At 39.6% G+C, this 23,958-nt stretch overlaps 1 protein-coding gene across 1 annotated transcript in view; it reads left to right on the top strand.

Moving 5' to 3' along the window:
• Positions 1 to 19,569, top strand: part of kcnq2a (potassium voltage-gated channel, KQT-like subfamily, member 2a) — a 35,162-nt gene extending 15,593 nt beyond the window's left edge. Inside the window, exons 3-19 of the mRNA XM_088006873.1 lie at positions 1,018 to 1,144; positions 1,322 to 1,497; positions 4,261 to 4,386; positions 4,621 to 4,731; positions 6,038 to 6,133; positions 7,714 to 7,808; positions 8,319 to 8,378; positions 9,250 to 9,279; positions 11,017 to 11,070; positions 11,892 to 12,061; positions 13,261 to 13,308; positions 13,572 to 13,589; positions 14,380 to 14,485; positions 15,480 to 15,611; positions 16,108 to 16,176; positions 16,870 to 16,963; positions 18,627 to 19,569. Coding sequence (XP_087862999.1) covers positions 1,018 to 1,144; positions 1,322 to 1,497; positions 4,261 to 4,386; positions 4,621 to 4,731; positions 6,038 to 6,133; positions 7,714 to 7,808; positions 8,319 to 8,378; positions 9,250 to 9,279; positions 11,017 to 11,070; positions 11,892 to 12,061; positions 13,261 to 13,308; positions 13,572 to 13,589; positions 14,380 to 14,485; positions 15,480 to 15,611; positions 16,108 to 16,176; positions 16,870 to 16,963; positions 18,627 to 19,490 — 2,376 coding nt within the window. The 3' untranslated portion in view covers positions 19,491 to 19,569. The remainder of the gene's footprint in view (positions 1 to 1,017; positions 1,145 to 1,321; positions 1,498 to 4,260; positions 4,387 to 4,620; positions 4,732 to 6,037; positions 6,134 to 7,713; positions 7,809 to 8,318; positions 8,379 to 9,249; positions 9,280 to 11,016; positions 11,071 to 11,891; positions 12,062 to 13,260; positions 13,309 to 13,571; positions 13,590 to 14,379; positions 14,486 to 15,479; positions 15,612 to 16,107; positions 16,177 to 16,869; positions 16,964 to 18,626) is intronic.
• The last annotated feature ends 4,389 nt before the right edge of the window (positions 19,570 to 23,958 follow it).

The raw sequence follows: 23,958 nt of genomic DNA on the forward strand, positions 1-23,958 counted from the left end.
CGTTTTCACTGAAGCTCTACAAGAGACATATGAATGAAATAAGTTACTGATCTGACACATGGCTTTGACACCTGGTGGTGGGTGTGTCGATGTGGGCGTGACTGTCATCAAGTATGAATGGGAAAGAATGGTGTGCTGGATGTGTGTGTATGAGGAAGCGGGTGAGCGGGGTGGTCAGTCCTCGCAAAGTTTGGAGCATGATAATCAAAATGAAATAAATCGATAATTGTGACAGAACAAAGAAGAGGTTTGGAGTTGATTGACACAAGGACAGATAAGATTCCCCGAGTTAACCCAGTGCAGTCATCTACCACCTGCCATGTTTTATAATAATAAAACGTGTTTATTATTATAAACACGTTTCAGACAAAATCATTCTTAGATAAGGGGATGTTACTCTGCTCAGTTCAGCATATTTTGAGCTCAATTGTACATCTTTGAAAAACATAAGTGGAGCCTCCTGCACAACCAACAAGTGCAGCAAGTGGTTTGTGGATGGTAAACCTACAACAGAACATTTGTCTTTTCCAGTAGCCATCAAACACAACAGTAAAACCAGCTGACCAAACGTGCTGGAGCTCTGCTTGGGTTGCTAGGTAACAGCACAGTGTGACTCAACAATCAGGAGGTTTTTGAAACAGCTAATTTTTCAGACATTAAAAATACTAACTTATTGCTAAAAAAATGATTTAATGTATTTTTAATGCTCTTGGTCTGTTTTTAGAAGCAGTTGAGACTAAAATTGAAATATAAAAACATGCAAAATGTGAATTTTGCTTAACAAATCCTTTTTAAAATGAAACATTTCTGTATTTTAAGAGCCTGGGAAACGGTCCTCCTTAACACTTCTTAAGAAATAGCAAATAAACTCAGACTGTTCCTAATCTTTTGATAATTGCATAACTAAATAAGCATTAAACTCTAGAGCAGTCTGGTAGACAAGCTCATTTCTCTTTTCACCTTCATATTCACATAACAGACTTTCTGCTGTTCCCTGGTTTTTCATTTGCTTTGCAGGAGATTGTGACCATTGTGGTTTTTGGAGTTGAGTACATTGTGCGGATATGGGCCGCTGGATGTTGCTGTCGCTACAGAGGATGGAGGGGGAGGTTAAAGTTTGCCAGAAAGCCTTTCTGTGTCATAGGTGAGGAATCAAGTTTGTATTGTCATTTATTTTACCCTGAACATAACTCAGACTTTTTGGTTTTTTATTTCAATGTTCCCCTCAATGAATCCTTGAAGAACGTTCACAATAGTCTTTTGTTTTATAGAAGAGGATTAATTATTATACACAGATATCATCTTGTGGTTGTCTCCTCAGATATAATGGTGCTGATTGCCTCCGTGTCGGTGCTGGCAGCCGGATCTCAGGGGAATGTCTTTGCCACCTCGGCCATCAGGAGTTTGAGATTCCTGCAGATCCTGCGTATGCTTCGGATGGACCGCCGTGGAGGCACCTGGAAGCTCCTCGGATCTGTCGTTTATGCCCACAGCAAGGTGAGCTAGGCGTTGAAGCTGCAGTACGTAACTTTATACAGTGTTTTTTACATATTTGTTAAAACTGTCACCATGTCCTGACAGTTTGCTATGAGACAGGTAATCTGTGAAAACATCGGTCTCCTCCACCTCCTCCCTGAGCTGCTATTGCAATCTGAAGAAATGCACCAAAAACAACCAATCAGAGCCTAGTGGAGAGTCTTAGTGCTGTCAATCATCTTCATGCACTTGCTGCTCAATGTCCTAAAGGTGGAGAAACAATTCTTTATCCACTGACATCACTGGCCATGCTAACTAACCTTAGCATTCACAACAGACTATGCTAGCTGCAGCCTAGCAGAGAGCAAGAGGCTAAGGGGAGGGGAGATGATCAGCCACATGAGATTGTGATTAACAGCGCTAAGACCCACCTCCTCGCTCTGATTGGTTGTTTGATCAGTTAGCACTGGAAAAAGGCTGAGGAGCTTGATTTTTTTTTATGTTATGCTTTTTTTTTTTTTTTTACAGAGTAACAAACTGTCACTATGGTGACAGTTTCAACAAATATGTAACAAAATTTTTTTTTACAGACGTTACATACTGCAGCTGTAAGTGTAAGTTTACCAAAGGATTTGTTTTTATGTACTTTGTATTGAAGTCAAAAGAAGCTGAGCAAAGAATGTCCTTCAAATATAGTTTTGGGTTTTTGAAGATAAGGCGTTGTTTCTCCAGATATTCATCAATTTATTTGTCTCATCATGTTGAGAAAAAGTTTGTTAAATGAACACATTGTCTGGAAATAGTGGCTCAGGTAGCTGGACCTTTTCTGGAGTCTGTTTCCTTTGAAACCTGTCGTATTGGGATTTGGGTCTGATTTTGCAGTAATACTGGTTTTATTTTCTCAACATAAAGAGGGCAGCTGGTATTCAGAGGAGTTAGGGACTAAACTAAATGCCTGTGAATAGCTAATCCATGATTATTTGAGACACCTTCAAAAAATACCTACAACTGCCTATTTTAATGGTTCAGACACCAAATATACCGTAACATACGTTAGCGCTAGCACAGACGCTAATACCTGCTATCTTCCTTATCTCCTCTCTTTGAGGTTCAGCCAATCAGTCTCCAAGGAAATTAATGGATTTTCTGCTTGGTAAATACCAGCCAATAGCAGCACTGCACCAAGATATTTCAATTTCCTAAACCAGTGTTTCCCAACCCTGGTCCTCAAGGCACACTGTCCTACATATTTTAGAGGTTTCCCTGCTTTAATGTGCCTGATTCAACTGATTGCAGTTCAGCAAACGCCTGTTAATCAATCAGTCATCGACTGAAATCAGCTGGGCTGAAGGAAAGAAATACCTAAAACAAGCAGGACAGTGTGCCTTGAGGACCAGGGTTGGGAAAGACTGTCCTAAACTGTATTTTCTTAAACTTTACAAAAACAACCATGAATATTCAAGTTTTCTCCAAACAATTTGGACGTCACGTCTTACAGAAACTTGTTGGTGAATTCTCAAATACAGAACTGTGAAACGGTGGATATAGTGGACTGCTTGTTTTACTGAGAATTATTGAAATATTTCATTAGTGAAATGTTTTTGCTAACATTGTTTATCAGTTAAATTATCTCATCATTGTAAAACAGCAGGTATGGTGTTGTAGAGATGTTCTCTAAGTCTTTTTAAACACATAAAATGGAAATAAACATAATTTAATCAGCTTGTATTTGGGAAATAATAAATCCATCTGGTGAGCATTTACATCTGGTGAAGAAATTTGGAATTAAACTTACAATCTTTTTCTCTAGGTAACTGGAACTTCTTGTGAGTTTTTAACTTTTCTTACTTTATTACAGCAAAAAGCCACTGCATTCAGTTGTGTCCACTCTGACACATAAAGTTCTGCTGTGGAGAGGAAACATATTTAATGTGCTTTCAAACCGGATGGCTGGCTTGCACTAACAGGCGCTGCTGCTGTTTCTAAGGGTGCGTTCACACTGCAGCCTGAAGTGACTCAATTCCGATTTTTTGGCAATTGCGATTTTTTTTGCCGGGGCTGTTCACACTGCCAGTAAATGCGACCTGTATGCGTTCTGCAGTCTGAACGGGCAAACGACCTGAAAGTGTCCCGCCTGCGCAGTAGAGGGCGCCATAGCGTCAGAGTTCTCAGTGTTCTGCCAACCGCCATAAAAAGAAGAAGTGCTCAGTGTTTGCGGAAGTAAACATGGAGGCTAACAGTGGAGCTTTGCTTACATATTTGAAGTTGTTATCCGGCCGGAGCAACATATTAACAACTTAATCCTCATATAATCCGTCATGGTTGTTGTTTTTCTTCCCATTTGCGCTTATCAGGACGCAGAACAGTGAGATTTGTTGAGAAAAAGTGACGTTCAGTTCGGTTGAATGCGACCTGGACGTTAGGTCGCATTAGAATCGGATACGTATCAGATATGGGTCAGATTCGAAAAAGAATCCGACCTGTGCTGTTCACACTGCCATGAAAAGATCGGATACAGGTTGCATTACGTCAAAAAAATCGGAACTGAGTCACTTCAGGCTGCAGTGTGAACGCACCCTATGGGAGGCGATAAGTTGAAGCAGGATGTGTGTGATCAAGGGAAATAAATACATTATGAAACGCCACTTAGGGCTTAGGGCTCAGATTATTGTGTCCAATATTATTATGTGCTCATTGTTTTACCAGTCGACAGTAGTCTCCTGTCTTGATGCCACTTTATTGCTTTATGTCCCCTGATGCTCACCGTACTGTTTTCCCCTGCAGGAGCTCATCACAGCCTGGTATATTGGTTTCCTGTGCCTCATCCTGGCTTCCTTCTTGGTCTATTCTGTGGAAAAAGAGTCCAATGAGGAGTTTGAGACGTACGCTGATGCTCTGTGGTGGGGACTGGTAAGGCAGAATAACTGTGCTGTTTTAAAGGGGGCCATGATGTTTGTTCAAAAGAAAGAAAAAAAGAAATTGAAACTGAAAACAGTTTGAAACAAAGAAACTGGAACTGAAAATAAATGTTTTGAAACAGAAAAAATGTGAATGATGTTTTACAAAGAGATCTCTTGATCAATACACCTGAATTAGATTGATATTTTTGTGTTTTTATAATTTATTTCTACTTTTGTCCATCAGATCACGCTCACCACCATCGGTTACGGTGATAAAGTTCCCAAAACGTGGAACGGACGCTTGCTGGGAGCTGCATTCAGCATGATAGGGGTGGCTTTCTTTGCCCTTCCTGCTGTGAGTGTGTTGGTTTGTGGGGAAAGCTTTAAACCCAAACACTGACTGAGTTCCTGTTGATGTGATGCTGCTGCTTTATGTCTTCATTAGAGACCGTAGATCTAGTTTTGCCAAGGGCATTTCTCTGGATGTGCTTTCATGAAGGTTGAATTTCTCCCCAGAGTAAATCACCTACAGTTTCACTCATTTCAGTCCAGTACTTCAACATTTTTAGTATTCAGTTAAATTCTATTTGTTTTTTTATCAACATGGACCCTTTTTCTTGACTAGTGTTCCTTCTCAAACCTTCGGACCTTACAGAACCAATTCATTTAGATTTATTACACTGAGGCAGATGCTACAGGTCCCGGGTGTCAGGACTGCTGTAACAGTGATGACACACAATCTGAAGAGAAAATAAACAAAAGTCAGCAATGACGGCCAAGCGCTGCTGTTGACATCCAGATTGCGGAGTTTTTTTATTCAACAGACAAACCTTTCAGTGTTTAATGTTAATGTTTTACATTGCCATGGTCTCATAAATTTGGTGTATTTCCCTCACAAGCAACAATGAACCTCACATCACCCTCTCACACCTCCATCCCCCACCCAGATGAAGATAACCACGGCCTGTGCATTAGACACGACAAGTCAATTGCCACAAAGCTTTACTGCATCTAACTAACTTTAACTGAATAATATTAAAACAAAATAAAACTTGTCCAACATGGAGACGTTAAGATTTAACGGCCCTCAGAGCGAGTCAACGTTAACCTCGCCTGATAAAACTGGCCAAAAAGTGAACAAAAACCTAACTAAACGACATATTCTGGTCAGTTAAGATGTTAAGTATCTTACACGGTAGTTTTGGTGTTTTCTTTTAACCGTATACTGACCTGAAGAGAAAATAAACAAAAGTCAGCAATAACGACCAAGCGATGATGTTGACATCCAGATTGCGTCTGAGGCAAACCGGAAGTCCATCCCAAAACCAACTTGGAAGCAACGCCCCCCAAAACAAAGGTTCCGCTTCGCAATTACCGCTCCCGTCCCCACCTCAGGAAAGCACTATAAATACAGGCAGATTAACATGCCGAACTGCAAATAAAATGTAATTTGTTAATTGTTTTAGAAAATACATAAAAATATTTCAAAATGATAAAAAAACAAAATACTGTGGTGGCATTTTTTTAGGCGCACCACACAGACTGTGTGACTAAATTTTCAATGTACTGAAGGTCTGACATGTTTTTGAGGAGTACAGCTGATTATTTCAGGGTGTAACGTACTTTCTCTTTCAGATTAAACTCTACCTTTTTCTTATTAGGGCATCCTGGGCTCTGGCTTTGCCCTCAAAGTTCAGGAGCAGCACAGGCAGAAACACTTTGAGAAGCGCCGTAACCCTGCAGCAGGCCTCATCCAGGTATGAGTTAAAGAAAAGCTTCATCACAACAATATTTTTTCTTTTTTTATTGTTATTATATAAACATATACAATCAGCTCCATAAAGGTACCGTAATGTATACATCATAAGATCACAGAACACAGTGTCACCAGAGCCAAACAACAACTGGAAAAGAGAAAAAGAATAAATAAATAAATAAATAAATAAATAAATAAATAAATAAATAAATAAATAAAGACAGAATATAAAAGTATAAATAAAAAGTATATATAAGTATAAAACTTTTCAAAAAATTGGACAACTTAAACGCATTTTCTGACTTTACTAGACATAAAGATTTATAAAACAAGTTTAAATCATTCATCCACTGTCTACAGTTAGGAATGGTTTTAGAAAAGCGACATTTGTGTATATGAAATTTAGCTACCAATAAAACATTATTTATTCCATAGTCAGTGAAGTGCTCATTGATGAAAATACCAAATTTAACATCTTGTATGGTTATATCTGCTAATTGTATACCATGGCTGAGAATAAACTGATGAAGATCTTGCCAAAAAGACTGAACCATTTCACACGTGAAAAACAGGTGATTTAAATCTTCAGTAACTTTTTCACAGAATCCACACTTATCTACATCCATTTTAAACCTGGGTCTCAGGAAGTTGTTAGTTGGATAAATTTTATTTAAAATTTTAAATTGCATATCTTTTGTTTTGGAAGGAAGTGGAAAACATAAATATTTTGATCTAATCCTTTTAATTTGTTCTTTGTTAAAGTCTCTAAGGATATACTCTCTTTTAAGCACATCCGTGGCACAATAACTGGATAAACAGCTTCTTATAAACTTATTATTGCATTTGTTGTCACAAAAATCAATCAAAAGAGTCCTTAAACGAGGACAAACCTTAGAATACATTAAATCTTGTCTGACCATGGATACAAGCTGACGAGGGAAGGCTTTAACGATTTTTTTGTATTTTGCCTGGGTACAATATCATTGAAATTTATCATAAAACTCAGAATGCTATAGTATGTTACCATTTGCATCCAAAAAGTGAGCAACAGCCCACACACCTTTACGAAACCAATTCTCGATAAAAAAGAATTTTCTATTGATCAATATGTATCTATTGTTCCATATTGGAGTGTTATGTTGAGTGAAGTTGTGTTTGAAGATGAACTTCCAATACAAAAGAGCCAGTTGATGGAAATCTGAAAGTTTTACTGGTAATCTTCTAAGATCAAAATCACATCTTAACAGGAAATCAAGTCCACCCAAGTTTTTAAAGACCATACTGGGAATAACAAACCAAATAGAATTTAGATTCTGCAAACACAATTTAAGCCATTTTATTTTTAACATTCCATTCATAACATCAAAATCTATGGCATTGCCTCCACCATCTTCATATGATTTAATCAAATCCTGTTTTGCAATATAATATTTATTTCTCCAAATAAAGTTGAAATTTACATTTTTAATATTCTTAATTATTTTGCTTGATAAAGGTAAAGAGTTCATCACAACATATTCAGACCAAATTCTGTGCTTTCTGCTTTCGATTGAACGCTAAAGTAAAACTATTTCCCTGCAGGCTGCATGGAGGTTTTATGCCACTAACCTCTCCCGTACAGATCTGCTGTGCACTTGGGATTTTTACGAGCAGACTGTCGCTGTTCCCATGTATAGGTAAGAGATGCCTTACAAGCGCAGCTTGCTTACTCAGCGTTTTCTGGAAATCCTGTTGTTTTACTGTATCACATTCTGCTACCATTATTGGTGTTGTAAGCACAGTAGAACACAGACTGTCCTTTTCCCATTCAGTCTTTCTGTGGGGTCAGATGTGGCTGTCTGTTTGCCCAGCGGAGCCTTGGCAGAGATATCTGTCTGAAAGACATTTTAAAAGACGATTCTCCCTGCAGCCACTTTGAGAAATTAATTTGATGTCCAGTGCTGCAATGACTCAGCAAAAAAAGCATTTAGCTTCACTTTCACACAACAGATTTATGACTTTCACAGTGTGTTGAAAATATCTGGTGCTGCTTCTAACCTTAAATCATAATTTGAGGTGAAAGGGTTAGGGTTAGATGCCAGATTTGATGTGTTAAGCTTGAAAGGACCCTGAAGGCAAGCTTTAACCATTTTAAATGGGTTAAACCATCTTAACAGAATGATGCAATCCTATTTCTGTGTTCCTAGAATCATCCCACCACTGAATCAACTGGACCTGCTGAGGAATCTGAAGGGAAAGTCATTCAGGTAGGAATATGATTTATGTATTATATATGTTAACCTGCCAGTCATGTTTCTGGACTGTGAGAAAAGCGTTTGAACAGTGACAACATGCTAACTCCATGCAGTAAACACAGGCTGGGATTCAAACTCACAACCTGTTGCTAGGCAACAGTGCTACCAGCTGTGCCACAGTATGTGAATGTTTTTAAGCATTTCACCACTTCACCTGTATGTCCATCAGTGAATCTGTAACTGGTAAAACTCATGCAGCTACTGCTGCCCCCTGCTGGTTTCATAGGAGACATCATTTATTCTGGAACATTTTGAAAATAATTATTTTATTATTTGTAATATTGACACAAAATTTTCACTAAGGTATGGGCATATTATTTTTGGTTTTCATGGAAAGAATATGAGTGCAGCTGGATGACTGGCAATTAATCTAATTATGATATTTGGCAAATTTCATGTTTACAAATGTACATTTCTTTCATTGTCACCCATTTATGTATTCATTTTATTTTTTTTATAGTTTTGGTTAACTACATCAGACTATACTTATTCACTTTTTCCAAGAATACAAACCAAAATGCTGTAAGCAGATATGAATGTTGAACTCCTGGCATACTTTATTTCACGTTTAGGTTTTTCTTTATATTTGTAAACAAAGATGTTTTCTCAAAAAATAGTAATAATAATTCTTGCAGATCCACATGTTGTGCTGTAACTGCAGGAGATTAAATGTCCCTGGTCCAATAATTTGTGTCCTCTTCATTTGTTTTTTCATTTGTAGTTCTAAAGAATCTCCACCCTAACATCATAGAGTGATGCTGATCAATCATTTACTAATGCAGAGAAGCTGCAGCTGATAGTTTGTGCCTTTTTCTCCTTACAGGAAAGATTCTCAGGCAGAAACCTCACCCAGGTCTGTGAAATGATTCTTTTATTCTCCTCTTTCACCTTCCTTTGGCTTCACTTCAATTTGGCTCTTAGATGCTGCTGAGGCACTCTTCTTGGGGGGGGAGTGTGCGAAGTATATGGGTGTGTGCGCGTGTGTGTGTGTGTGTGTGTGTGTGTGTGTGTGTGTGTGTGTGTGTGTGTGTGTGCGTGTGTGTGTGTGTGTGTGTGTGTGTGTGTGTGTGTGTCGGACATGATCGTGGCTGAGCGATAAGTGCCTCCTTCAAGAATGGTCTTGCTGCATTTGCTCTCTCGCTCAAAGATCAGCTCATTCTGGCCTCTCACAGCTTTACAAGATATTCACAGGGTGACCAGATCCCAACGAACTCTCTGTGAGACTTTGTGTATGGAGGATGGGTGAGCAAGACAAGGCAAGGAAAGTCTGAGAAAAATTTGTCTAATAGCGCCACAGTGTGTTGTAGTTTGGCAATGACTTCAGCTGCTACTGCTGAAGCAGCAGTTATGTTGTCAGTTACAGACAAATGGCATCATGGGTAACAACTTTTTATCTGTAGTTTGAAAATAATACTGAGCTCCTTTTATTGGGCTGCGGATATGACTGTCACTGCCGTCTGCTTGGCACCTTGTTGAATCTACATGTTTACGACTTATTTTGAAGAGAGGAAGCAGATGCCTCTGTTGTTAGGCAGAGTCAACTAGTAAAGACCTCTGGCTGTTGTCAGCTAGCTGACAAGAGTTTGTTACCAAAACACAGAAGTTCCCACCACTTCAAACTTTTTCATCTTGATAAAATAAAGCCAGCGAGAGACAAGATACAAATGATTTTTTAGCCCTATTAGAATATGGTTACAGACTAGCTGCTTGCAATGCTGCAGTTAGCATTTGATTTTTAACTTAAAGCTAAATTAGAAGGCTACTTTGCTATACTGTCCCTTGAAGAAGAGATTCTTAATCCAATGGTAACTTCCCGTTAACTTCAATTATTCCACAGTGATTACACATTACCATGTAAAATAGAGTTTGTTGGTTTGTGAAATCTCTGATCAAACATGGGAATTTAATAACATTGCTGAAATCTCATCTTCTTCATGATGTGAATACAATTCATCATCTCCCTTTATGAGTGGGTGCAAAACTCCTTATTTAAAAAAAAAAAAGCAAACAAAAACCAGAACGCGTGGCATGTATGCAGTCCTCTGTAATCTGACACCCCTCAATAAATTGCTGTTTGTAAGTGTCACCTTGCTGCGTTGCTTCTGAAAGGTGGAAAATGTTGATCATTTCTGAAATTGTATGAGAAGGTTTTAAACTGTTTTTCAGTCTCACATAAGAGGGGCACCTGGCCACCCTAAATATTCACAAAGAAGCTGCTCTTTGACCCCCGCCCCTCCAGCTTCCAGCATTGCCTCAGTACTATTTCTTTGGATCACTTTAAGAGCTGCGCTTGAACTGTACATCACTGTTTTTGGTCAAGAAAACATGTGAAATAATTGACGATGTAGTAACACTCTATCATAGCTAACCCCTTAGTTAGATAATTCCGATTTTGTTGAATGGAATGTAATAATAATTAAAAAAGAACATAATGAGAACCATTTAAAAAAGGATAGTGAATTAAATTGAATTTCACACTGTGGTTATAGTAAAGTGTTACTGGCATCATATTATGGCACACTGGTGTTTTTGTGACTGTCTCCACTGCTGTTGTATCTTTTTGTGTCTCCTCTACTGCCCACCCCTCCAGTAGTGAAAATGCACACAAAGACAGACTTTGTGGGTGCTGCCCAAGAACTCTTAGGTATAGTTGCTGCACAGATTCTAACAAGCTGCACTGCAAGTTCTTGTGTTTCCTTCATTCCCCACCTTGTTTCCTTCTTTGTTTGAACTAAAGCTAAACCAAGATGGCTCAATGATGAGCACACGTGTTTTTAGGTCAAGATTACTAGATGACTAGATGATTATAGGATGTAAAAATGCTGTCAGTGATCTGTATTTAAGAATCAAAAGCTACTCTCCCTCAACCTTTCACGTGTTTTTCCCCCCCTCAGAGAACATGCAGATATTCACCCCCTGTTTAGGTCCCTGCCACTGTTGATTTATGGCTTTGTTTAGTAATGTCTTTATTGCAGTTAATTTGCTTGCTGACTTTTTTTTGCCAGATCAGCCGTTGTGAAACTCTGTACAGCAGGCAGCTGCACACTGCTGAGTGCCTAACAGCTCCAGAGTATCTGACAGAGCATACAGTATCAGGGTGATTTATTTTTATTTTTTGCATGATTAGTGTTCACTTTTTTTTTTGTTTTGCGTAGAGTGAGACCACAGCTGCAACTTTGCTTCACATGCATGCCTGCTTGTAGCTTTCTTGCTGCTTGCCTGACCCACTCAATGCTCCACTATGCTCGTATGTGGACATGGCTTCTTCTGCTGTAGGACTTTGGCCTTTTTGAGTTTCTTCTGAGGTAAGAAAAATTATCGCAAGTGCTAATTTATCAAAGGTTTTGCAAAAAAAACAAAAAAACAACAAAGATAAATACATTTTATATTGTGATTTCATTTGGGCATGATGTACAGCAATAACTCAGTCACATTCATTGAATATTCCTTCCTTGCTCTGCGTAGTCGGAAAGCCAGTCTGAAGGACAAGGTGTTTCCCAGTCCTTCCAAAGCCCCCGTGACTAAGGGGAAAGCCCCCTCTCCGGGGGCAGAAGACGGCGCTGAAGCCAGCCCGAGCAAAAGCACCAAGAGCTGGAGCAGAGTCCGAGGCGGCGCCTCTCGCCAAAACTCAGATGGTAAGAAAACAAAATGCAGTAAAACTGAATAACAAAGAGTGCTAAAGTGCAGCTGAGATGAATATAGTGTGCATGATTTTCAGTGATTTTTATTTAGATCAGGGGACAAAAAGTTATTGGTACTTTTTATCTGTTAAGCGTGACTGATCTCATGTCACGGTTGAAACAATAGACTGTAGGTCTGTTTGGTTGAAATGGTAATTCCGCTTCAATAGAATTTGAATTTGTAGAAATTGGTAATTTTCCAGAAGAGTTATGGATTCAACACGTTCAAATGACACCCAACTTTTTATGAACCGTGATGCTGTGAGAGCTGGTGGAGCCGGCTGCACGCTGTCTGAAAAACAAAAACAAACTGTCACTTCCTGTCGTCTTCTCCTTCATGATTTTCCCCAGTAGTAACATGTTGATGACATGCATTGCAATATGAAGAAAATGTTTTGATCTTACTGAAAATGCTTTATCGAAAAAATTAAATTGCCGTGTTCCCACAAAGCAAATTTATTTTCAGAATTTCAGTTTGCCCAGTTTCATGGTTAATGGAAATGCAGCAACTGATGTTGGAGGAACTGGTTCAGGTGAAGAACATGTGGAGGCCAGACAACACCAAACCCATTCAGATGCTCCTCTGGTTTTTTATATTATTACATCACTAATAGTATATGTTAGATTGTAAAAGTCACGAAACCATTGAATGGACATGCAGAAAAACTATTGAGAAAATTTGCCATTTTAATGTATTTAATTTTTTCCGTTGAGCGCTCATGCCGCCCCACTGGCCTTTCTGCCCTGAGTGTTCAGCCATATCAGAGTCAACAGCAGTTCAGCGTTTTACCAGCTAAAACCAGGAAGCTGTGGACATGGCTAATAGATTACATTATTCTGTCTGTTTAGATCTGAAACCCCATTAGAAAAAGTCATCTTCCTTTAAATTAGACATAAAATATTAATTATATTATTCAATTATATTTTAAGCTTGATGGTCTGTAATTTTTCAAAATTCACAGCTTCAGAAAAATGTTTTCCAGGTTAAAGACTAAAATGACTGTTTGCTACACTTTACATCCATGCATCATCCAGGACACTGTGCCACAAATCTAGAAAGATTCTTCATCATCTCTTTACATTTTCTGTTGAACAGTTTGAACCAACTCTCATCAGCTGTATGTTTTCTTCTTTCACCTCATGACATGTTAAAGTGCTGATTGAAATGCAGGATGAAGACTTTGGACTGAAGAGTTCTCCAGGTTAGACAAGTCACCATGACATAGCTTGAGTTTTTACCTCTGATTTAATCTGTAAGTTTCTTTAGTGTGTAGTGTTTTGTAAATTTATACCAACCAGTTGATCGCCATTTAGACAGAAGAGGCAATTTAAACCTGAATCAGAAACTATTTAGTGGATCCACATGCATCCATGTTTACAACAGATTTGTCTACCATTGTCATCCAGCTACAGAATCCATAACAAATCTTTTCCCCTCATGTCTCTCCTCTTTTTCTCTTTGCAGCAATTGAAGGTTTAATAAGTAAGATATTGGAAGTATTTTTATTGGTTGGCTTCTACAGAGAAACTATATATAAAAAAAAAAAAACAAGAAAAAATTTGGCTTTACCCGTTTCTAAGAAAACTGCATGCTGACATTTGTTGACTTGACCTGAACCCCTCTATAATTTTCTATTATATTTATTTTCTCCTTGTTTTGACTGAAGGCTGTAAAGCATGAGTATATCTGAGAGCATGGTATGATTTTAATACCTCTACACAATATTGGAAAACACACAATTATGAAGCTTGTTTCCCCCCCCAGCAAACGGAGGCTAAGCTAACAGCGGGTTCAAGTCAAGCATTAAGACAAACTCACACAGATATGTTGTAGTCAAAAATCCTGCTTTATTTTGCATGAAAAAGGCCCCATTTTCACCACAAAAGTTTCAACTTATTTCTGCAGTTAGGTCTTGACACCTTTATGACACCTTTAGCATGTTTAGCTTAGCCTAGTGGCTAAGCTAAACATGTGAAATCCAATGCTGACTGTGCTAATCCAATAACTGGTGGCGGGAAGAGAGTAATTGTCATTAAAGGTCTCAGTAGCTTCCTTTATCACTCCAGCTCTATCCTTCAATTCTGCTCCACACAATCCTTTACTCTGTGGTTCTCCTCAAAGGTCGTTCATTGCATTTACAGCAGGCTAACTGGCTTAACACCAAAGTGTAACCTGTAAGGATAAAAGCAAGAACCACGCTTTGCTTCTGTTGCTCGTGGTTCACATGCAAGAAAAGGTAAAAATATTCCCTCTTTTTGTCTTTGCTTTCCAGAGGCGAGCCTCCCCGGAGAGGAAATCGGTGATGATAAGAGCTGCCACTGTGAGTTTTTCACCCAGGAATTACCTCCAGGACTCAAGGTTACTGTTAGGGCTATTTGGTAAGGATTATCTTTCCATAGCATTTTATTTTGACTTTTTACTAATGCTAGCAAAACAGGCTAATAGTAGTTGTGGTGGGATTATATTAAAAAAAATTGAGTTAATGGCAAGATATGTAATTCATTAATCAGCAATTAATTGCATTTTAGTCAAAAAACATATATTGACAAAGTAAGCAACGTTTTCACTTTTTTGAATAAATATGAACAAAACAACAAAGATGTTTATTGTTTTTAATCTGTTATATTTAGGTTATTTAGCCATCAAATTAGTTCTGTTCAGATTTCAAGAAGTGTGATCATTCATGTAGCGTTTTTGAAAAAGTACTTCTTTAGAAATGTGTGCTGTCGATGCTGACATTAGTGTTGGGGACGTTTGTGCTGCTGCAACATGTTTAGCATTGAGTATTTAATGCTTGAATAGTTTCGTAGGCCAGCTCCTTTTAGCAGAACTTGTACACAGTAACAGTCTTCTCCAGCGTTCCATCAGATTGTCTTTTAAAGCAAAAATGAACCTCAATGTGTCAATCAAAGCGCCTTTGTTTTCCATCTTTGTTGTCTGCGGATGTCTCTTGTGCAACAGATTTACGGGCGTACTAGAAACAAGCGAATACAAGGGTTCTGCCTCTTCACTTTTGTAGATAAAAATAAATGTCATTAATTTCATTTAAAATTTTTACGTGTTAAGATGTATGTGATTAATTGATACATATTAACACATTAGAGTGCTGGCCTTAAATATTAGACATGGGTAGATTCCTATCACCAGCCTGACGTCCCTCCCAGTTCACCCCTGTCCATCTAAGACCCAGTCTGAACCTGGTGGTCTCTGCTCTGATTAGTTTTTCTCATGTTTGAAATAAATGGCTTCTTTCAGCCAAACACAAACAAAAGTCCAATCACACCTTTAAAGCTGGTCACTTTAAATACATTGATATTTTGAATAGCAAATAAATTCACGTGGTTTGTGAAAACAAGGTGTCATCCCCCACAGTGTCATGAAGTTCCTGGTGTCAAAGAGGAGGTTCAAGGAGAGTCTGCGGCCTTATGATGTGATGGACGTGATTGAGCAGTACTCTGCAGGCCACCTGGACATGCTGTGTCGCATTAAGAACCTGCAGTCCAGGCAAGTACATGTTTTACTCTGGGGGTGGCTTGGTGTGAACACGGTTGAAATCTGGACTTCACGGCGGATACACACATGTTGTGATACACACGCGCCATTGACCTGCCTGTTTCATTTGTCCAGCTACATGTGCTGTATTCAGATCTATATCTGCAGCTTTTATCCAGCACCACAGTACAGTTCACTCCTTCACAAAAGTATCCAGTGTAACATTGTCTTCTTTTTGTTTTGTCAGTTTTATCAGCCTCCTCAAAATCCTGACGCCCCGAAGGTCTAACATGCACAAAAAATATATTCCAGCAGTGAAATGCCTACACTTCATCCATGCAGCTAGTCAGATTCACTGTGTCCCTGTGTGTGTGTGTGTGTGTGCGTGTGTGTGTGTGCGTGCATGTGTGTCAGAGGAATATATTGAAACTTGTTCTTCATAGCTAATGTGATTCACACGTTGCTTCATTTTGCATTGCCCTCATATCGTCTCTGTGTGCCTTGCCAGGATAGATATGATTGTGGGGCCCCCTCCCCCAACAACACCGCGCCATAAGAAGTCCACTGAAGGTCCTAGGTTAGGTTAATAGACTGCACCTTTAGACCATTTATCAGCATTTACCCTCTGTGTACCATAGCTCAAATATTGGAGCAGTTTCATTTTGACTGAACCCCTTTTGAGCTTCAGCCTCTTGATTTGTCTCATTACATTAACAAGATAACAAATTTTATTTTTATTTTTTTTATAAGGTCAAATGTACAGTTTTGTTTGTTAAATTATACTCTTTAACAACCTGCCACCAATAAGAGGAGGAGATACAAACCAATTAGTTAAAACTACTACTTACATATGTTAATGAGCCAATGGCCTCACTCAACAGGGGTTTGAAGTGCTAGATGCTTGTTCTCCCAACAGAGAGACAGATGAATAGATTCCCCCCATAGGATGCAATGGAAATGAAGCATGACCAGCACCACAGAGGCATGCCCAGTGATGCACTATGGCCTCAGACTGAATATGTCTTTCAGGCTTTGTTCATACTTTGTCTCATAATGCATGGATCCACACATTTCATTGAAAGCTACTACTTTTTAAAACGCCGTCATTTATGTGGAGCTTGAAGACAGAATTCTTTTTTCATTTTCTCATGTCAGACTCATTTACATCTTTGCATTTTAAACATTTTTAATGGTAAACTTCTGAAGTTTTCTGGCTGACATGGAATTGTTTGTTTTATCCCATCTGACTAAACGTTTTTTTAAACCCTAGAGTTGACCAGATCATTGGTAAAGGATCCAAAGTGGATGGAGAGGGAGTGGAGGACCAGAGCATGATGGGACGACTTGTCAAAGTGGAGAAACAGGTGGGCGTGTCCCAACTGTCCACCAGTTCAGAGAACATCTACACCAGTGGTCCCCAAACTACAGCCCGTGGGCCGAATCCGGCCCGCCTCCACATTTGATCCGGCCCCCTGAACAATACCAGAGAGCATTTAGATTTTTTTTCATATACCGTATTTTCTGGACTATAAGCCGCTGCTTTTTTCCTAAGCTTTGAACCTTGCGGCTTATAGCCCAGTGCAGCTTATATGTGGATTTTTCTTCAGCCACCAGGGGGCTCTTTAGCAGGAAATGAATCATTGGAAGTCAAAATTGGAAATAAAAGAAGAAAGCGCCCATTAAAACGGAATTAGGTTTTAATAGGGAATTAAAATTTGAGAAAGCTGTTGATCAGTTAAATAGCACTGAGGGGAAAAAGAAGATTTTTCGGTTTTTTAAATAATACTAGGATCATTATGAGAATTTGAGGTATAGATATTAGGATCCAATAGATGGCAGTAGTGCAACAATAATGGATGCAAGCTGCTGTTGAAATCTAAAGAACAAGAAGAAGAAGAAGAAGAAGAAGAAGAAGAAGAAGAAGAAGAAAGGGCCCATTTCATTTAGCACATGCTAGTAGCAACACGAAGGATCAGCACTTTTACTGTTACAGTTACCGTTTGGAAAATACCGTAATCAGTTCAGTTAAATCTAAACTTGGCAACTTTTTCTTTTTCAACCGTCATAAATGTGATATTCAATTGACCTGTTATGATTCAAATTTTGGGTGTCCACCCCCCTCTGCTGCAACTTTCGTCTCTTGGAATAAGCCAGGTGATTCTTTCACCCTGCAAAATTGTGGAAAACCTGGAGCGGCAGAGATATCTGTGGCTCATAGCCACAGATATCTCTGCGGCTTATATATGTATGTTTACTGGGTTTTTTTTAGAAAACTTTGGGGTTGCGGCTTGTAGTCCGGAAAATACGGTATTTATTTCATAAATAGTGTTATTTCCTGGATTTTTTCTGTGAAGAACCCAGAGAGGGTTATTTGATTGAGCTTTCTGGAAAACAACACATTTTTACATTTAGGCACTCCTGCAATCGTCACAATTTTTCTGTAACAAACTGACTACGGCCCCCCACCAGAGAAGGGAAATATGGAAAAAGTTTGGTCCATGTTTGAGAATGCTTGAATCTCCCATCGCAACCATTCAGGGTTGCCTAAACGCTAGCTCCTACTATGCACCGCCCATTTACCCAAAGCTCCTCCTCCTTAGAGCTTCACTCAAGCTTCCTCTTGCCCCATTCGACTCCTCAGACTAGCAGCAGCAGCAATCAGCAAACACATGGTGGAACTGCTCTGCTGTTCTCATCATACGAGTTAGTTCTCCATGAAGCACTGGTAAAAACGTTGTTAACACTTTATGGAGGAATGTTGCTGTGATGACATGCTGAAGGCAAAGTGTCAGAAAGAGCAGGAGCTTCTTAAAGAGACAGAGGCCCAATTTCTAGCCATGAAATTACAAAATCAGATATAAGTAATTTTTGATATTTACAGCATTTTTGTAACTGAAGGTAACATAGGTACTTGACAATGTGCCATTTTAGAGTATGGCACATTGCCCCTTTAAGAAGGTATTTGTTGGTTACCTTGTTCCAATTCTGAGTTGTAATATTTGTATTGTTTTTTTCTTCTTCCTGTAGGTTTTCTGCATGGACAGGAAACTTGATTTCCTGGTCAATGTGTATGTGCAGCGCATGGGCATCACTCATTCAGAAACAGAAGCCTTTTTTAACTCCAAGGAGCCGTACCCAGCACCGCCTTACCACAGCCCGGAGGAGACCAAGGAAGAGAAGGACGAAGACGAGGCGACCAAGGTGGAAAAGAAAGCCAAGACATGTTCTGCCGTGGCAGATGTCTCCCGTTCTGATAGGTCTCTGGAAAAGAAAGATCCTTTACTCGGTCAGTCCGTGGTGTGGCCGGTTGGCACTCCATCTGGCAGCAACAGCCGCCCCTCCACTTCCTGGCAGCACCAGCTGCAGCACCCTCTCAGCCAGCCTGCCTGGGGCAGCAGCATGGCCAACACCCCTTCGCCCGTCTTAGCCGCCGGCGACCAGTCTCCCACCGTCTTCCGCCTGCCTCCACCACCCGCACCGACACATGACAGGTCATCCTCGGGCGCGTGCGGGAGCGGCAGGGAGAGCAGCTCTCAGGGCAGGCGGCGCCACAGGAGGCACAGGTGTCAGCACGATGCCACGGCTGTGGAGAGCGACACCTCCCTCTCCATCCCGTCTGTTGACCACGAGGAGCTGGAGCGCTCTTTCAGCGGCTTCAGCATCTCTCAGGCGAAAGAGGACTTCTTTGGGCCGTCTTTCTTTGCGGGCTCAGGAGGAGGAGGAGGCGGTGCAGCGGCTGAAGCTGTAGGCGGACGCTCAATCTGCGCCAGGGTCCGACCGTTCATAGCCGAAGGGGAGTCGGATACTGACTCGGACCTGTATGCTCCGTCACCGCTGTCCTTCACTGGAGAAGCGTCCTGTGGTGAGAGGGGCTGGCCGGGATTGAAGTAGGCCAGAGGACTGCTCTACACAGGCTGGAGGTCACACATCAGTGCCAAGACGAGATCATCAGACCTCGTGTCCAACCGGCTTACCGTCCACTATGATGATGTTTTAGACAATTCTGAGTGGATTCACACGAGAGGCTGCACATTATGACAGAGGTTATATTACTACAAGTGATAGTCAGATGACCTTCGAAAAATCAGAGGACATCTTTTCTCACTTTTTCTGTTAATAATCAAACATTTCACTACCATTGATTACTGACAGTTGCTTCATATATTTTGTGGAACTTAAAATATTGGATAAACGTTGAGGCCCCATCAATACCAACACCGATATTTGGCAAAAAGATGATGTTCAACTGTTCTGGTAGTTCAAATCCACAACTGTCAGCAGTTCTGGATTTGGAATTTTAGGAATTTTTTCCACCGAAAAAATTCCTAAAATCTCCATTAGTGCTTTAACTCGATGGTTGGAGATTATTCCAACATCTTCCTCCATCCTCTCTAATATTTCTTTCTTATAAACTTCAAATGGAACTCAAAACGTTGTAAGACTGAGAGCAAAGGGTAGCCAGTGTCAAAGCAAAGGATGGCTTGAATTTTAATGTGTTAATGTTGATATTATTGCCTCCTACTGGCACAACTGAGGTACTACAACGTTTTTGACTGGAATCCCAGATCACAAATGCAGATTTTTTTTCTTCATCAGTTCATAACATTACGTGGAAAAGTGAAGACCAGGCATAAGATCGATGGACATTGTATTAGGTAAAGAGTGAAATATAAACCTTTTGCATTCTGCTGATATCTGAATATGATTTAGATTGTCATTTTTAAAAGTTCATAACGCCATTTTTTTTATGTTAAAAACATTTTGCATTTGAAAAAAAATATGGAGAGTTTGTGTAATGCAAAGTTGTTAGCATTAGCGTCCTATAAACCTCTATACCTTTGAATGACTTGAGGTATTATGATGCCAAACCTGTTGCTATGGCAATTGGTTAGATTCTTACAGAGTAAAAACAAATATGCTTGCTTACAACATGGTTAATTCAGCCTGCAGTAAAAAGAAAAAGACAAAGAAGCAACTCCCCTTAAAGTAATACCAATGTTTGCACAGCGGTAAAACAGAGAACCTCCTGCATGGCATGTTAAACGGTTGATTTTAGGACTGTTAGGTAGACTACAAACCAAAGCAGCAGCAGCAAAAAAGACCCCTCAACTATGTTGTTTTACTGTTCTGCAGAGACAAAGGGGTGAATAAAACATGAAGTAAAACATGATATGAATGCACGAGTGGTTTCAAGCCAGCATTTTTAATGCTCCTAAAAGGCTTTGCTTGATTTCCAATCATGCAAATGCTGCCTGAGCTTGCAAAATTCAAAAACCAACACAACGTTTTTGGGCAGACTTGAGTGCAAAGTTAAAAAAAAAAAAGGGCTGAGTTTGATGCAGCTTATAGATTTTTCTGGGTTTCACACCAAATACATCCTTGAAGTTGGATTGTGTAACCTTACTCAGACATGATGGTGTTTATCCTGAACTCTTGCTCTTTCCAGTAGATTTTCTCTTGCTACTTTGGTTCTGCAACAAAAAAAAGGAAATGCAATAAAAAAGCAAACGGGGCAAATGAGAACCATCTTTAAACACTCAAAGCCTTATTTTCAACCGGCTCCATTTTATAATTAAATCAATCATTTCATTTTTTAATGTTTTGTAAAAGAGGTGACAGTTGATCTTCAGTCAGTCTGATTTAAAAAACAGATTAAACATTTTCATTTCAATTCAGTTCAAACATGCAGCATTTAAGCATTTCTGTCATGAACAGCTCCTATTCATTATAACCAACCCCCAACATTTTAACATTAATACTCTAACATGAAAATCATATCAAGAAATATCATTTATTAGAGACTGTTAGTACAAAATCCACCTTTTACCAAAAGTAAAATAAAGACAAAAACCTGCAGGCATGTTTTTAATAGCAAATTGATTAAATCTAAAAGGTTTTGGACCCCAGAGAACAGATTCAAGTTCAACACATGATGTAACTGCTGCACCTTCACCTTCTTCAAGAATAAAACTTTGTACCTTACTGAAAAGTTTGAGTTTTATTGCTTCTACTTTTTCCTGTTCATAAGGACGTCTCCATGGTGCAATAGCGGAAATGTTTCACTAGATGGCGACAGAGAACATGACTTCGAACGGTACCTGCAGACCAAAAGGTTTAACCACGAACAACATATTTTGCTGCCAAAGAGCCGGACTCTGGCAGTATTTTAAAGGCTCTTGTTGAGTCATTCTGGAGACTGTTTGCACACAGCACATAAACAGAATATGAAATAACCCACCTTCGCGGTCTGGGATAGTTCTTCGGTTCATTGCCTACAGTACACAACTCTTTGGGAATCAGCTTTCTGGAACTAAAATAAATGTTTCCTCTGTATTTTCCTCTATATTATTTAAAGATACAGTAATGCCCTGGAGACAAAAATAATCTCTTCTCAGTTCAGGAGTCGTTTTTTTCTGCTTGACTGGTTTGTTGGTTAGAATTACAATGTTTTCCAAAAGCATTCACACTTGAACTTTTTCTACATTTAGTCACATTACAAACTTCAGTATATTTCATGTGCTGTCAATTGATTAAAATGTGTTTTAAAAATGAGATTAAATGATTAATAGATATTTTTGTGACACGCAATAATTATGAAGTGGAAGGAAAATTATGCTCAACTTAAAATCCCACAAACCGTTCAGTCCATCTTCTAAAAACTGACAAAGTTTGGCACAAACTGCAAACATAAACGTCCATTAATCGAAGAAGCAAGTGTAGGACATACGGAAGTTGGGGGTCTGCAAATCCCAAGACTGGAGCTGATGATAGCTTTCTTATTATATCATCAAAGGCTCCCTGACATTGGGATGTCCACCGCTGACCAAAGGACTCCTTTGGATCGCGATACTCAGAAAGTTGAACAAGAGACGGAAGATAAATGCAGGTTCAGAGTGATGGATAACTGGAAGTTAGTTCATTAAGTGGCTTTACAATAGTAGAGTACCCCTGAATGAACCGTCGATAGTATCCAGCAAATCCTAAAAAGGATTGAAGCTCTTCAAGATTTGTGGGGATTGGCCTGAACTTTCTCTGGGTCGGTTTCAACACCTCTCTCAGAAACAATGTGGCCAAGGTATTTTACTGATGTTTGAAAGAATTTGCACTTTTCTGGTGCTAGTTTCAAACCATATGGCATCAGTCGTTCAAGGACACACTGCAAGCACTGTTCATGTTCTTCCAGTGATGATGAGAAAATAATCAGGTCATCAATGAACACTAAAACTTCCTTTAGGTTCATATTGCCAACACACTTTTCCATCAGTCTTTGGAAGGTTGAAGGCGCATTTGTTATTCCTTGGGGCATCCTGTTAAATTCCCAGAATCCAACTGGACACACAAATGCGGTCTTATGTTTGTCTGCGTCTTCCATTTCGACCTGGTAGTAACCTGACTTGAGGTCTAGGACAGAGAACCACTTAGAATCAGCAAGTGCAGTGAAAGCATCTTCCAGTTTTGGAAGAGCGTAGGCGTCCTTAATGGTCTGTAGATTCAGCTTTCTGTAATCTACACACAGACGAACAGAACCATTCTTTTTGCGAACCACAACGATTGGGGAAGCGAATGAGGACTCAGATTCCCGGATGACTCCAGAATCTAGCAGTTCCTGTAGATGTTGTCTCATAGCATCCACATCATTGGGGTGTATCGGACGGGCTCTTTGCTTAAAAGGCGTCTCATCACTGAGCTTGATTCTGTGTTTCACTTTATCAGTATGGCCAAAATCCAGGTCATTCTGAGAGAAAACGTTTGGCATGGTGTTTAACATTTTTGTTATTCAGTCTCTCCATTCAGTGGATAAGGGTGAGTCTCCAAAATCAAAGCTTAGCTCTCGGGAAGACTTTGCTGGAGACTGAGAACAGTCTGGCTCACTGGCAGCATGTTCTTTGTGTAACACTTGTACTACAGCATTAACATCTGCCACAATAGTTTTGGGGGGAATGACAATGTCATGATTGGTGTCATTTATTAGTACGACAGGAAGATGACATGAGCGCTTGCTTGGTAAAGTCACTGCAATCGCTGAAACCAGTAACCCATTCGGTAGAGAAGAAGCTGATGGTTGCTCAATAATGACATCTCTTTGAATGTTGAAACGATCAACATGAACGAAAGCCTCAACGACAGCAGTCTGTCTTGCAAGAACGACTTTAGGCAGCTTGTCTATTAGTTTTGCACAACCAAGGCTGTTGTGGTTAGACTCCCTTTGTCGTATCTCAAGTATTTTGAAAACAGCCTGATATCCATTCATCAAAGGCTGAAAAGATTAAAGTTTCTGGTAATCAGCATAAAGAACATCAAGTGTGTTTGTGCCTATAAGTACCTGTTCATGGGCTGTAGAGCAGAGGTGTGGAATAAT

The sequence above is a fragment of the Poecilia mexicana genome, unplaced genomic scaffold (assembly GCF_051168715.1).
Source record: "Poecilia mexicana isolate PSO_F unplaced genomic scaffold, ASM5116871v1 scaffold_7, whole genome shotgun sequence".
Lineage (NCBI taxonomy): Eukaryota > Metazoa > Chordata > Actinopteri > Cyprinodontiformes > Poeciliidae > Poecilia > Poecilia mexicana.